Source organism: Glycine max, chromosome 10 (assembly GCF_000004515.6).
Source record: "Glycine max cultivar Williams 82 chromosome 10, Glycine_max_v4.0, whole genome shotgun sequence".
NCBI lineage: Eukaryota > Viridiplantae > Streptophyta > Magnoliopsida > Fabales > Fabaceae > Glycine > Glycine max.
Genome location: NC_038246.2, coordinates 1,486,863 through 1,502,155, shown reverse-complemented (window position 1 = coordinate 1,502,155; position 15,293 = coordinate 1,486,863). Strand labels below are relative to the sequence as shown.

At 32.0% G+C, this 15,293-nt stretch overlaps 1 protein-coding gene and 1 pseudogene across 1 annotated transcript; both read left to right on the top strand.

The window, feature by feature from the left end:
* Nucleotides 1-4,529, top strand: LOC100789666 (pectinesterase-like; annotated as a pseudogene).
* Nucleotides 4,530-12,369: 7,840 nt separating this feature from the next.
* LOC100789144 (endoglucanase 17) lies at nucleotides 12,370-15,156 on the top strand. Its single transcript, XM_003536830.5, has 8 exons — nucleotides 12,370-12,697; nucleotides 12,782-12,988; nucleotides 13,132-13,332; nucleotides 13,432-13,524; nucleotides 13,624-13,785; nucleotides 13,900-14,011; nucleotides 14,117-14,280; nucleotides 14,590-15,156. Exons 1-8 carry the CDS (start codon nucleotides 12,452-12,454, stop codon nucleotides 14,920-14,922), a joined length of 1,518 nt encoding a protein of 505 aa, XP_003536878.1. The 5' UTR covers nucleotides 12,370-12,451; the 3' UTR covers nucleotides 14,923-15,156.
* The last annotated feature ends 137 nt before the right edge of the window (nucleotides 15,157-15,293 follow it).

Genomic DNA, 15,293 nt, shown 5'->3' with positions numbered 1-15,293 from the left:
TAATCCTAACCCACCTCCTAAGTCCTATCACATCATGAACAACCTCACACTTGCATCCATTCTGACCGTGATTTCTTCTCTACTATTCTTTGGAACAACTCATTTAACCAACACCCAAACAACAAGAGTCCCAGATCAAAAACATAAACACCTCCATTTCCAAAAGCACATACAAGTAGTAGCCCAATCCACATGCGAAGGAACACTCTACCCAGACCTATGTGTCTTAACACTAGCCACATTCCCAGATCTCACAACAAAATCTGTCCCACAAGTGATATCCTCAGTGGTCAACCATACCATGTACGAGGTAAGATCAACGTCCTACAACTGCAGCGGCCTCAAAAAGATGCTCAAAAACCTCAACCCACTCGACCAGAGAGCCCTCGACGACTGTCTCAAACTGTTTGAAGACACCAGCGTCGAGCTCAAAGCCACCATCGACGATCTCTCCATCAAGAGCACCATAGGGTCTAAACTGCACCATGACTTGCAGACTCTGCTGAGTGGAGCAATGACCAACTTGTACACGTGCCTCGATGGCTTTGCGTACAGCAAAGGGCGCGTGGGGGACAGAATCGAGAAGAAGCTGCTTCAAATATCGCATCACGTGAGCAACTCGTTGGCCATGCTGAACAAAGTGCCTGGAGTTGAGAAATTAACAACTTCTTCGGAATCTGATGAGGTGTTTCCAGAATATGGAAAGATGCAAAAGGGGTTCCCTTCGTGGGTGTCCTCTAAAGACCGAAAGCTTCTTCAAGCTAAAGTGAATGAGACCAAGTTCAATCTTGTTGTTGCCAAAGATGGCACTGGCAACTTCACCACTATAGGGGAAGCACTGTCTGTGGCTCCCAACTCAAGCACAACTAGGTACATAACAAAATACTTTATTTCAGACCAATGTGATTGATTATAATTTACACTAGTATAAATGAATTACATAGTAAAAACGTAGTACCAATGGGATACAAATTAAGAGAAAAGAGAAAGGTGTTAGTAGAGTGTCAATTTTTTTTTAAAGATTTTTAATAATGCCATGTATTCAATTGGAAATGTATACACTATATACAGTGAGCTTTTTTTTTTTTTATGTATAAGTGAAAAGAATAAATATTAAGCATTAGTCAAAATAAAATACAGAAGTCATATGAGTTATTTAAAAATCACGTTAAGAAACTCATTCTCACATTATATCTATGTATAATTATATATGACTTAGATGTACTGTTTTCAATCTGATGTAAGAAACTCATTCTTACATTATACCTCTCCTATTTGATTGTAAGAAATATTTCTTCATTGGGTTGTAAAATTAAATGAGTGTAAGTGATAACAGGTTTGTGATACACGTAACGGCGGGGGCATACTTCGAGAATGTGGAAGTGATAAGGAAGAAGACGAATCTAATGTTTGTTGGAGACGGTATTGGAAAGACAGTAGTGAAAGGCAGTAGGAATGTTGAGGACGGGTGGACCATTTTTCAATCTGCTACTGTTGGTAAGTATTAAATTTAGAGTGCAGCAATGCATTCGGAAGGTCCCCTTAAAAATCGGTTCGTCAGCATTCATCGGGCAGAATATGGCTCTGATACCATATTAAATTTATAGTGTAGCAAAGACATTCGAAAAATTCCCTTAAAAACCGGTTTATAAGGGGTGGCCTACCGAACTATATAAGTACTTATCAAAATTTGCTAAACATCCAATGTAGGACTATTTTCAACAGTAAATATGTCTTTCTTCTTCCCACCTTCTGCTACTATTTTTAATTAGTTATGTTTTTTTCTTGGTTTGATATTCCAACTTTGAAAAATAAAAATAGGTATGATATATAGAATGGTCATAAGTGAGATTTGATTAGTAGCTCGGTCACTTAATAAAGTTTTATAAATGCTCTACTTTGAGGCTGGCGTTGTGATTGTTAAGTCAAAGACAGAGAAAAAAAATCATTAGAAAAAGTTAGAACAAGACAACGAAAATGGCAACTTGATGCACAGCCCACATGTTGGTTTAAAAATTATTAATAAACTAATTTTGCTAGGTGATTTTGTAGTTAAAATACATAAAGTAGATGTGGGAAGATCATTTTAAATGGTTTGGACAGACATGGACTACTTGGGTTTGTCAAGACATCGTGCAGTTCCTGCATTGCATTGAAAAATAGCGTTGTAGAGGTTGATGCATGTAATTATCTTTTGTTTTGTTTTGTGTGTGTACACTAGTAAAATCCTACCTCTTGTGAGAATAAGCACAACTTAGTTTTGAATGTTTGGAATAAAACCAAGGAAAGTTCAAAAGATAAAAGGCTTTGTCATTTTAAAATTTTTGAGGATTCTGCTTTCCGTGATTGAACATAATGCTGAAAAAAGATAGGTGATGAGTGCATGTATATATGTTTAAAGACTATTTTCAAAGGCATCACTGCAAATTTAAACTACCCCAGCTATCAATGACGTATGCATGAAATATAAATAGTGTCAAAGTGATGCTAGTATTATTGGTTACAATGCTGACTAGCTAGATTCCAAAATGCTTGTTTTTTTTTTGTGATCATTGCCCGTCGTCAACTATTCCTGTTATGGGAATAAATTTTGAAGACTCTAATTTTGTGTTTTCAGTGTTCTGTTTGGTTTTTCCAGTTATATTGCAATCCAGTAATATCAATTGGACTTCTCCATCAGACAACGGGTCTCAATCACAATGACATTAGCAAATATGTATTGTAAATAAATCAAATTTCTTATTTCTTGTTAAAGGTAGCAGTAATAAACCTAGATTTGGGATCTCCTGCCCGAAAGCATGTTTTCTTTATTAATATTTTCCGAGCTATGAGTGGTGACACCATTTTTTGGAAAGAAAATGACGTGAGTAATCTTGGTGAAAGATAGAAAAAGAACAGAGAAAAAAAACATAACCGGTGTGGTCTAATGAGAAGAAATAAAAATAGAATTGGAAACTCTTTTATAAGACAAAAAAAAAAAAAAATACATGCAGGCAGAGGTAGGACTATCTTTGGCCTTAGATACATGATAATTTTATTTATATTTTCGCGAAAAGTAGAGTTACCTCTATGGTTGGTCAAAGTAAAGGGTCCACATGCCTATCCACGCCCACCTAAAGATCTGCATAATTCTCATCACAACCAAACTACTTTTTCAGTGCCATTAGGTCCACTTTGCTTGTTTTTTCTTCTATGCTTCCCCTTTTACTTTTCTGCTTTTGCTCTTAACAAATAAAAATGCTTTAATTTCCTCTTTTGGGATAACATGGATAAAAGAAAGTGAATTTTATGATCTTTATTATTATTCATGTGACAAATAATGTGCAGTACAAAGTTAACAGACTTTTAGTTCTCTTTCTTCGTTTCAATGATACCTTTATGTTGAGTTTGTGTCTCCCAGCAAAGTTTGCTCTTTATTGTTCATTTATGAATAATGATCCAAAATCTAATCCTAACAGCGTTGACAATAATGGTATGTTGCAACTATTCAGTTGTAACTCAGTTGGCAACACATCTTAAGTTTATGAAAAAAAGATCTGTGTTCAATCCTTACAAGAAAAAGGATGAATAATTTTAAATGTAATTAAGTCTCGAACAGAATGATTATGATTGTTGTTAATAAAGGAAAATGGTATGTTGCAGCTGTTGTAGGAGCAGGATTCATAGCAAAGGGTATAACATTTGAGAAGTCAGCAGGACCCGACAAACACCAAGCTGTGGCACTGAGAAGTGGTGTGCTGACTTCTCAGCTTTCTACCAATGCAGTTTCGTTGGCTACCAGGACACTCTCTACGTCCATTCCCTGCGCCAATTCTACCGTGAACGTGACATTTATGGCACTGTAGACTTCATTTTCGGCAATGCAGCTGTGGTATTCCAAAACTGCAACTTATACGCACGCAAGCCAAACGAAAATCAGAAGAACTTGTTCATGGCACAAGGCAGAGAGGACCCTAACCAAAACACTGGCATATCCATCTTGAACTGCAAGATTGCAGCTGCTGCAGATTTGATCCCTGTGAAATCCTCGTTCAAGAGCTACCTAGGACGTCCTTGGAAAATGTACTCTATGACTGTTGTGTTAAAATCTTACGTGGATATAGACCCAGCAGGGTGGTTGGAATGGAATGAAACATTTGCATTGGATACGTTGTATTATGGGGAGTACATGAATAGGGGTCCATGTTCAAACACAAGTGGTAGGGTTACGTGGCCAGGTTATAGGGTCATTAACAGCTCCATTGAGGCAAGCCAATTCACAGTTGGACAGTTTATTCAAGACAATGATTGGTTGAACAACACTGGCATCCCATTCTTCTCTGGTTTGAGTTGAGAATATTTTTAGGTTGAGCTGAACCTAGGAGATCACGTGATTTGTAAGGTTACATTACATTACATTCCTGTGTATTACTTCATTGGAGTTCCTATAGTATAGGGCTATTGTGGCTATAGCAGTCACGTGATGACTATACCCAAAAATTAGTCTTGTGAGGGATTATATATTTTAGTGCTCTAATAAAAGCAACTAACCCCACCAGAGATATCCCCATTATATGCACTAATTAAATTTCTTTTTAGAAAAATGCATTATTGATATGCACTTGGAAATAAAATCTCCTTATTTTTCTTAAAGAATAATAATAATGTAAAAGTTATATGTTTCCTTGCAAGTATATATACATTGCATGTAACTTATGGGATATGAGATTCATTTATTAAATAAAAGAAGTTAAAAAATTAACACTCAGTTAGAACGAACGGTAAAGTATATATAAATTAAAATTAATACTAGTAATTAGGATACATGAAGCTTTTTTTCTCATTTATTAATTCAGACAATAAAATGATAAAAAAGAGATGTTGCTTGTAAAAATTGTTTAAGTAAAGATTGTTAATCTCATGCATAAATGTATCTAAAAAAATCTCGTACATGAAGAATTAAATATAATATCATGCATCCTTACCAAAAAAATATATAATATCATGCATGGCACAAATTTAAGTAAATATACAATTATTAAAAATAAATATTCCCCGTAGCTCATGAAATAACGAAGCTAAATTCAAATGATCATTTTCAACCAAACTGGGTTGTTAACATTTCCTTCATATCATATGTTCTTCAAATTGTAGATCTAGATATTAGGTCGTATACCACCAAGCACGAGTGCCCCGTTAGTGTGTCTAGTTGTAGAGCACAACCACGAGGTATGGAATGGGCCAGTGTATATTCCACTTGTGTATAGGCCCATGGGCTTTAATGCCAATAAAACTCCATAACTTTGAACTTCTGGTAGAGAAAATAAAGAAGGATGGAAAAGTTGTTATGCTGCATAATTTTACCAGTTTTGTTCGTTAGCTTCTTGACCAGCGTCTTGTTATTTGGTTGGAGGCCCGTTCCATTATCTATATTTTTTTCAGTACAAAAATATCCCTAAGTTAACATGATTGATTTCTTTCAAAATAGAAATATCATCAAAGTGGGTAATCCCTTTATCTATAATAAGAAAATTCCAATTCTTTGATCCTTCCAAGTTCTCTTCTTTGTTTTTTCAGTATATGATCATCTATGCTCTTTGTTTGATGCATTTTAATTCTATTATTAAGTCAGATTAAACATATACTTTACATTATTTTTTTTCTATGATATAAATATTAATTACAATTGGTGCTATTAGTCTTGTTTACCGGAAAAATCAATTTAATAAAATTTAAAATATATTATTTATATTAATTTTGCTAATAACTAAAAGATTAATGTGATACTAAGTATGTGTTTAAAGGTTTAGAGTGGATATTAAATTTATTTTTAAAGTTAAAAGGTATTTAAATTATAAAAAAATTTAACTTGAAAACAAAATTTATAGCAATATTCTTGATTATGTTTGTGTTGTCTGTTTCTATAAAGACTTATTTATTATTAAGATGGTAGACAAAATAAAATGTATAAAATATATATTTATAGCGTCTGTGATAAAAATTAAAGTCATGCTTGAATTCTGTTTTAAAAAAAAAATAGTTTCAAAAATGATCTCTGAAACCAGTTTTTAGAAAACAATAGATTTAATTGCACGCTTTTGTCTCTATAGTTTTACAATGTCATGAATTTTGCCCTATTTTTTTTTCAAAATTTGCTCTCAATTTATAAAACATCACAATTCTTTCCCCAAGTAGAAAAAATGTCACAATTAATGACAACATACCACAAAATTGTCTTAATTAATTGTGGTTGTTTAAAAGAAAAATCATCACAAAATGTCTTGATTATGGCAATTTTTTTTACGTAAAAGCAAAATTCACAATGTTGCAAAAATTTGGGGGCAAATTCCTGAGAGAAAGAAAAATTGAGAGACAAAATTTGTCATATGAAACTTTGAAAACAAGTTTATCTAGTATGCTAGAATTAGAAGCATATTTTATGGTGTTTACTAACTTAAAGTTTAAGTTTGACAAATAATTTATATAATATTAGTTATATCATTAACTAATATATAATCTCTAACACACCCTTTTCATTGAGAGGATTTTCAATTAATAGTAAAATTTGCAAGACATTTGTGAATCCAATAAGTCCAATAACAATTACCAAAGAAATAAATTCTCGTATCATTTTAAAATTTAAATTTAAGTCTAATTTAACTTTATGAAATCTAATGAGAATTATCTCCTACTTTATCTATTTTAATTTGGTCCTATTAATAACAATGCGAAATCTCGAACATGCTGGTGGCGAGATAAATTAAAACGACATATGACACCCTCCAATTCTGAAAAAGGATAGATTATTAGTGTACAAATCTCCATTTGTAAAGCATGTACTTGCAAATAATCTTTCCAGCTTTGCATGGTTAAAACCGTGCATGGGCTTTTTCTATAGTTCTACAACAACGAACCTAGCAATAGCCAAATATAAATACGAGAAATTAGAGGCTCACAGTCAACCATATATTTAAGTATTCATACTATGCTATCCTTAATATTCCATATCCAGGTCACGAAATTGGACTATTGGGTGGTTCTATTTTCCCAGTTCTACACCAATGAGAAAAAAGTGTGTCTATCATTTTTTGCTGCAGAGGGGATACGAAGAAAATGGGCATGAAATGCGTACTGTTGCATGTGGGAGGACAACAGAAGCACATGGTGATGTGTCATTATGTCAAATCTGTGCAATCGCTTTCTGACCATAGGGTTACCTAATTGATTTTATTTTTTTTTAACATAACAAATAACAACAACAAACGAGAGAGGGCAAAACGGGAAAAAAGTTCACTTCTCAGTTCTCCCAGCTAATTTTCTCGCCTTTACAACTTCATACATGCTTCATTCTTATTCTTTCTTTTAGTTTCATGAACTGATTGCCTTGCACGAATTGAATTTGGATTCTTCATGCATGTGATGATTCGTTATATAGGCGATTGAATTAAATGTTTGTACGTAATAAAATCTTAAGCTTGATTTTTAATTAAAAAAAGTTACAATTACTATTAATTTCACATTGTACCTTTTAATATAAAATACAATTTTCACTTTAAACATGTGAAGTACTTTTTTTCTAGTGGTTTGAATTACTAGTTAATGATACTAATACGTAAAATTATTATTGCGGCTTGTAAGGTTTCAGTGTAGTTTTTTTATTCTGGGGAGAGGGGCTAAGCCCCAAGGGAAACATTAAAATAAAAGGAATTAACATAAAATATATATGATCTTAAAAGTTCTGTATAAAACTGCTAAAAGGGTATAATGATGACCATTTTGTTTCTGTTTTAATACTACTACCACACTCTCTCTTTGTTTCTTCTCTCGGATCAAACTTCATATAATGTGCTGTTGCTAAGAAGCATTTGCTCTTGTGCTGCTCCTTCATCTTCCAGTCTAGACTATTGGTCCATCTACTGCTATAATGTGCAGCTTTAAATATATATCCCTTTGCTTTCTCAAAACCATCCTTAAGTAATAAAGAAGTAATTTAAGGAAAATATACATTGGTCCAACCAAATAATGCTGTATGGCATATGCGATACACATGCAGCACAACTTCAATCATTTTATGAGAGAATCATAGTGGAAAGTTATTCTTCTTCACATGCTGATAATACACCCTTTTTCGGCCGGGCAAAATATTTTTGATAGTATTATACTATTAATTATGATATATCTATTCTGTGCAGTAATTTGTTGTTTTTAATAATGTTTATCCGGCGTTTTCCTCTGCCTCGTTAAAAACTTAGAATGTCTCTGATATGAGATACTTAGATACCATTTGACAGAATTACAAAATAAAATGAGTCACTCAAGAATATACAAATACATTGCCTACATCTACAAGTAGATAATTTTATGATAGTTTCACAAACTAATTTTACACTTCGTATTCACTTATGATAGAATTACAAAATAAACCAAAAGTTGCCTAATTATGACTTACCATATTCACTTCAACTGATACTTTATAACATTCAACCAAGACAATTTCATTTTATTGAAAAGTATTGAAAACAACCAAAGAACGAGAAGTGCGCTTGAAACGCATAATGTAATTTAATATCCCCCCAATTATATGCCATGTTGAGTCTATCCAAATGGGATGAACATGTAGGGTCAGGTTGGTATGTAAGTGGGAACCGAACCAAATGCTGAAGTTCCTTTAGCTTATCCATTGAAGCTCAATGACCATGTATGGGCTTTCATCATGGACCATTAATTTCGGAAAAGTTTCAGATGGAGTGATCTTGGAAAGGTGAAGGGTAAATAAATTGTTTTTGAATTAAAGAAATTATATAATGTTTATTAAAAATAAAAAATAAAATGTTTTACAAGAATTTATAATTTTTTTTGTAAAAAATTAAATTTAAAATATATTTGCTTGAAATAAAAAAAATTATGTCATTCTCTGTGTCTTTTTTTAGTTTTTATATATTTTTCTCAAAAATCCTCCATCACAATTCACAATCACAACTTTACATAACTAATCAGCGAATTTGAAGGTCGGTGTCTTCTCCATGCTTGTGTTCTTGGCCTTTCCCTTACTTATCTTCCGAGTTTCAAGCATCGATAGGGCACATTTATTCATTTCACTGAACACTGTTGATCTCTCTCTGTTTTGAGTTATGGGCAACAACTTCTCTCAGCAATTATCAACGAGCTTGGGGCTCTCAGTTCAACTACATAATGCAAACAAGACACGCCCAAAGAATTAATGTCAACTTTAAAACCCAAGCCCAATAATGTTATTTCCTCAAGCTTCTTTACATTTTTTAAAAATATTTATAAAAACAATGAGTAAAAAGATATATTTAATATTTTTATTTAATAATTAAAAGGTTAGTGTATTGTGAATAGAAGATTTGTGATTATTTTGACAAACAAATTAAAATAAACAAAATTCTAAAACAAACACGCAATATGTCCATAATTTTCCACGCCTTTTCACTTAGCCAAAGTAGTGCGATGCAGGGCCGTGTTTAGGAACTCTAGGGCCTTAGTCAAATTTTTAAAGAAACATAATATTATATAAATTATTTCTCAAACTATTTTCTTAAAATTTTTTATGACTTTTTTTACAACTAAACTCATTTTTATATGCTTTTTATGTATATTGAGATTGAATTAATTTTTTAACTTTTCTTTTTTATTTTGAGTTTTAAAAACCAAGTTTCTACTTTTTATTTGATTTTTTTACTATTACTATAAAGTATAAGAATAAAATAAGAAGCATTACATAATATAAACAAAATAATTTTTTTAAAAAAATATGATATCAATTAAGGTATTAAAAAATATGAAAGAGATAGAGAAACAATGAGAATGTTGAATAAATTATTTTTAATTAAAGTAAATGATAAGTCATGTATCAATATCTCTAGTCCTTAATGTAAAAAAAATTATCTCTAACATTAATAACCATGCTCCTAATTAACAGTATAATTTCTTATAATAAGCTACAAATTCAATTTTCAATTATATATATGATTTTGATATTTAGCTTTTTCTCCTCTAATTATTAATTAAGACAAGTAGCAAACTTTTAGGCAATTTTCCAATCAGAGAATATTATTGTCCATTGCAATTTGAAAAATAGAAACGGATTCAAGTAAAAACTTACATAATAACAACTAAAATAAAGAAGCCTAAGACAATGACCTTAATTGCTTCGAACTATCCACGGCCTTGGTGCGATGACACTAGAAATTTTCAAAACGAATTTAAATTGTTAAATTAACTTCAAAATTGAAAATATGAATTCATTAACTAAAAAACCAAAAAATATCTTTTATTCAATTACGATTTTCATATCAAAATTGAACCAAACCATATCATTTATAATATTATTATATTTTTATAAAAGTGACCTTGAAAAGAAATGTCATTTCATTATAATTAAGGATTTAAGGATGTTTATTTTTTAAAAGTTGTTCAAGGAATATAATATCAAAATCTTACCTTTATACTGAATAAACAAACTCATCCTTATAAACAACTACTTTCATATATTTAAGTAATGTAAAAAGTAAACTAATTAATTATCAAAGAAGCTAAATATTTGAGGAAAATATAGGAAAAAAATAGTTTGACTAAAGAAAAAATATACAAAAGTGAAATTATGTAATTTTAAAAGTATTGACCTGTTAATGTAACATTTTAAATAAATATAGTAAAATAATAGTTAATTAAAAAAAGAATCACAATAATATAAATAAATCATAATTTTTTAAAAATTCAAATAAAATATTATTTGTTGAAAATTCAATCCGAATTCACACTTCAAGAAGGTTACCCGATATATCATCCTGTTATAAAAAAGTAAGAAACACGTTATAACACACATTTTCATGCACGTGAAAAATAAAAATAAAATATTTTTTTGATAAATATTAATTATTAATCTGTTAATTTTATTAATATGAGAAATTAAACACATAATCTTTTACTTATTTATTTTTTCTTAACCCTCAATCAATCTTATATCCCTTATGATAAATCAAACACACTAATAAGTAATTCATTATTTGGTTAAATACTATCTCAAAATTTGTGCACAACAAGTTAAATGATAAACCTAACATGCACCGAATCACCCAACTATTGGTGTGTCTGTATTCCTGTTTAAGTACATTTATCGTTAATCCAAAGGCGAGAGAGAACAGAAAGACGGAATGTTCTATTCACGTAAACATGCATAAAAAGATAACCCAAAAAATGTTGTTGGGTTTAATACATTTGTTTGATTATGAATAGTGTATTTGTATTAGTAATTTTATTAATTTTTGTCTGTGAAATTACTTTTGTACAAATAATATTTTTTTAAAAAAATTACAACAAAAAAGTAGACAGAGAATAGAAAATATATAATAAAATAGATGATATAATAATAAAACTCTTAAATATAAGATGAAAAATAATTTATAATTAATTGAAGATTTAATAACTTTTACACTAACATTCCACGTATATTAAACTTTTAAACAATAAGACTTGACTCAATTTGTTTTTGGTTTCATAGCTAAAGTTTTTTAAACTACCAAACAATTAAAAGTTATCATTAATAATACTTTTAATTATTATAAAAATTAATAAATTTATCATATATAATGATATGTGATTGAATAATATTATAAAATTATTTTACACTAAAACTGATTTACCTAAATGTTAAAGAATTTTTTAACTAGTAAAAAAAATATAAAAATTAACTCAAATGTATTTGCCAAATAAGTTGGGCCATTTAATAACATTCTCTCTTATTTTCTTCTTGTTTTTAAAAGAATAAGTTGGACCAAATATATTTCTTAAAAAACTTTAAGAAAGGAATATAAAAATAATGCATGGAGATTATATATTTTTAATAAATAATATGTGCATTTGATTGTATAAAGTTTTTCTATGTATTTTCATTCGGTCACAATTATTATATTTACTATCTTTGTTGATTTTATAACAATTACCTTAAAAATCTTATGAAAGATACTTTTTATAAGTTGACAATGTAAGTATGTAACTGATTTGAGTTTTTTAAAGTGTCATCGAAATATCAGTTGTTAATATTATCCTTTACCTTACATTTTTTAATTTTAAACTTGTATGATTGACTAATTAAATGTCTAAAAACTTTAGATTTTTCATAATTTCATAATGAAATATTAATAACATTATATAATTTCAATTACTAAAATATTAATAGTTAACTCTTCCAGTTCTAGTTTAACTTCCCCAAACCTTTGTAGACTCTAGCTATTATTAAAAAAATGAAAAAACAAAAGGCATAACAAAACGCTGTAGCAGGAGTAGGATGTGGACCTAATTATTGTTGTATTGTAACGAAGCTCAACGTTAGAGAGGCAGCTTTTGCTTTATAAAAACCAGAGATTGAACAACCAAAGAGCTCAGTGTGGCAGTTTGGTCGTTGAGTGAGTGAGTGAGGCTGGTTTCACTTTCACATTGCCTCTTCAAAATGACTTTCTCCTTTTCCTTCTTCACCATCACCACTCTGCTTTCTCTGTTCTCTCTAATTCTGCTTCATGCCAATGCCTTCCCAGTCCCCATGCATCGCCACCCTCGCTTTGCCACTCATAACTACAGAGATGCTCTCACTAAATCCATTCTCTTCTTTGAAGGCCAGAGGTCAGGGAAGCTCCCTCCTAACCAGAGAATGTCTTGGAGGAGAGACTCTGGCCTCTCTGATGGCTCAGCCATGCACGTATGCATATACCAACTCTCACATTACCATGTTTTCTGGTTTTTGTTTTTGGTTTGCTTATTTATGTGTGAATGTGCAATGCAGGTTGATTTAGTTGGAGGGTACTATGATGCTGGGGACAATGTAAAATTTGGTTTTCCCATGGCCTTCACCACCACCATGCTTTCATGGAGCGTTATTGAGTTTGGTGGGCTAATGAAAGGTGAGTTGCAGAATGCCAGAGAGGCCATTCGCTGGGGCACTGATTATCTTCTCAAAGCCACTGCACATCCAAACACCATTTATGTTCAGGTCAGTTAAGACAACAACACTCTTGCTAAAATCAACTTATACCCTTTTGAAAGTAACTATGGAAAAGTTTTTTTTTTCAAATATGGGGTAAGTCTTCTTTAGATTCTGATATTTGTTTGTTTGTTTGTTATTTGGCTTTGCAGGTGGGAGACGCTAAGAAGGACCATGCTTGTTGGGAGAGACCAGAGGACATGGACACACTAAGAAGCGTGTTTAAAATAGATGCAAACACACCTGGTTCAGAAGTTGCCGCGGAAACTGCTGCAGCTCTTGCAGCTGCTTCTCTTGTTTTTAGAAGAAGTGACCCCACATACTCCAAAGTTTTAGTGAGGAGAGCCATCAGGGTAAGTAAACCTTTGGTTCAATTTTTGCTAATTATTATTTTTAATAGACCAAACTGCTCCCAACTAAATCTTAAAAGAGTATTTTGTTTCTGAGTGTAGGTCTTCCAGTTTGCTGATAAGTACAGGGGATCCTACAGCAATGCCTTGAAACCTTATGTGTGCCCCTTCTATTGCTCTTACTCTGGTTATCAGGTAAAGTTTCAACTGTTCCATATGAGTGATGTTGTTCAGTTTAGTTGGATGAGACATAATCATTACTCAAATTCTTTTGATGAATAATTATTATGGTAGGATGAGCTGTTGTGGGGTGCTGCCTGGCTGCACAAGGCTACCAGGAATCCAATGTACCTAAACTACATCAAAGTTAATGGCCAGATCCTTGGGGCTGCAGAGTTTGACAACACCTTTGGGTGGGATAACAAGCATGCTGGAGCAAGAATACTTCTTTCCAAGGTACAAATTACTCATCCATCACATGTATTCTGCTGTATATATATTGCAAAACTAGATAGAAAGTAAAAACTAATAATGGTTTGAAATTTACATTTTTGTGTTCCATGGTTTTAGGAATTCCTGGTTCAAAGGGTACAATCCCTCCATGACTACAAGGGTCATGCGGACAATTTCGTCTGTTCTCTAATTCCTGGAACCTCTTTTTCTTCCACTCAATATACCCCAGGTGAAGTCCCTTTTCCTTCTTAATTCTTTTACTTATCCTCTCTCCCAGTGGAAACTGCGCGTGTGTGTGGTCCAGTTTTTGTAACGGTTACTTGCTTGTTACTAGGTGGGCTTCTTTTCAAGATGAGTGATAGCAACATGCAGTATGTCACATCCACCTCCTTCCTTCTGCTAACATATGCCAAATACTTGACCCAATCCCATATGCTTGTTAACTGTGGTGGAATCACAGTAACCCCAAGGAGACTCCGGACAATAGCTAAGAAACAGGTTACAAAATGTGTCTATTATATGTTGAATAAGTTTTAATCAATTAAAATACTTTCTATATGATTAGTTAAAAATTATTTAAAATAATTAATTTTGATAAGTTTTATTTCTTAATCAACATAACTAAATCAGGAGCAGAAAAGAGAAAATTATTAGATGAGAAATAAAACAAACAAAAAAAAAATTCTAACCAATTATGAAGAACTTCTTAAACAAAGAATGTAAAAGAGTGCCACCAGAAAAAGTGTTGTTAGATTTCCTATTCTTGTTAGTTGAACTTGATTTTTTTTTTAATTTTTGTAATTTTAGGTGGATTACTTGCTTGGAGACAACCCGTTGAAGATGTCGTACATGGTGGGGTATGGTCCACGGTACCCACGAAGGATACACCATAGGGGATCATCTCTACCGTCGATTGCTGTGCACCCGGGAAAGATCCAGTGTTCCGCAGGGTTCAGTGTGATGAATTCACAATCTCCCAACCCAAACATTCTAGTGGGGGCCATTGTTGGTGGACCGGATGAGCATGATAGGTTCCCAGATCAACGGTCAGATTATGAGCAATCAGAGCCAGCTACATACATTAACTCACCCCTTGTAGGAGCACTGGCCTATCTTGCACACTCATTCGGTCAACTCTAGGAACCAACCATATCGTGTATCCCATGTTTTATTTTACTAGTTTCGTTAGTTACTTACTTGTGTCTCCTAGAATTATGCACACACTCATTTGAGACCAGTACGGCAGTACCACACCACTAAGCCTTATAAACTTGCTTACAAGCTTAACTTTACTACTATGTGTAACTTCATATTGCCGCCATGCTTTTGTAAGTATTATGATTTCGGAAAGTGTTATATATGTATCTCCCGTGATGTAGATGTGTTTGATTTTGCATGTTATTTGGGTGTAAAAAATGGATTAAGTTTGGAATAGCTAGGGTATCGGTTCCTAAAATAATTTTCATATAATTATTTTATTTATTTTTACTTAGTTTTTCACTTGTACAAAA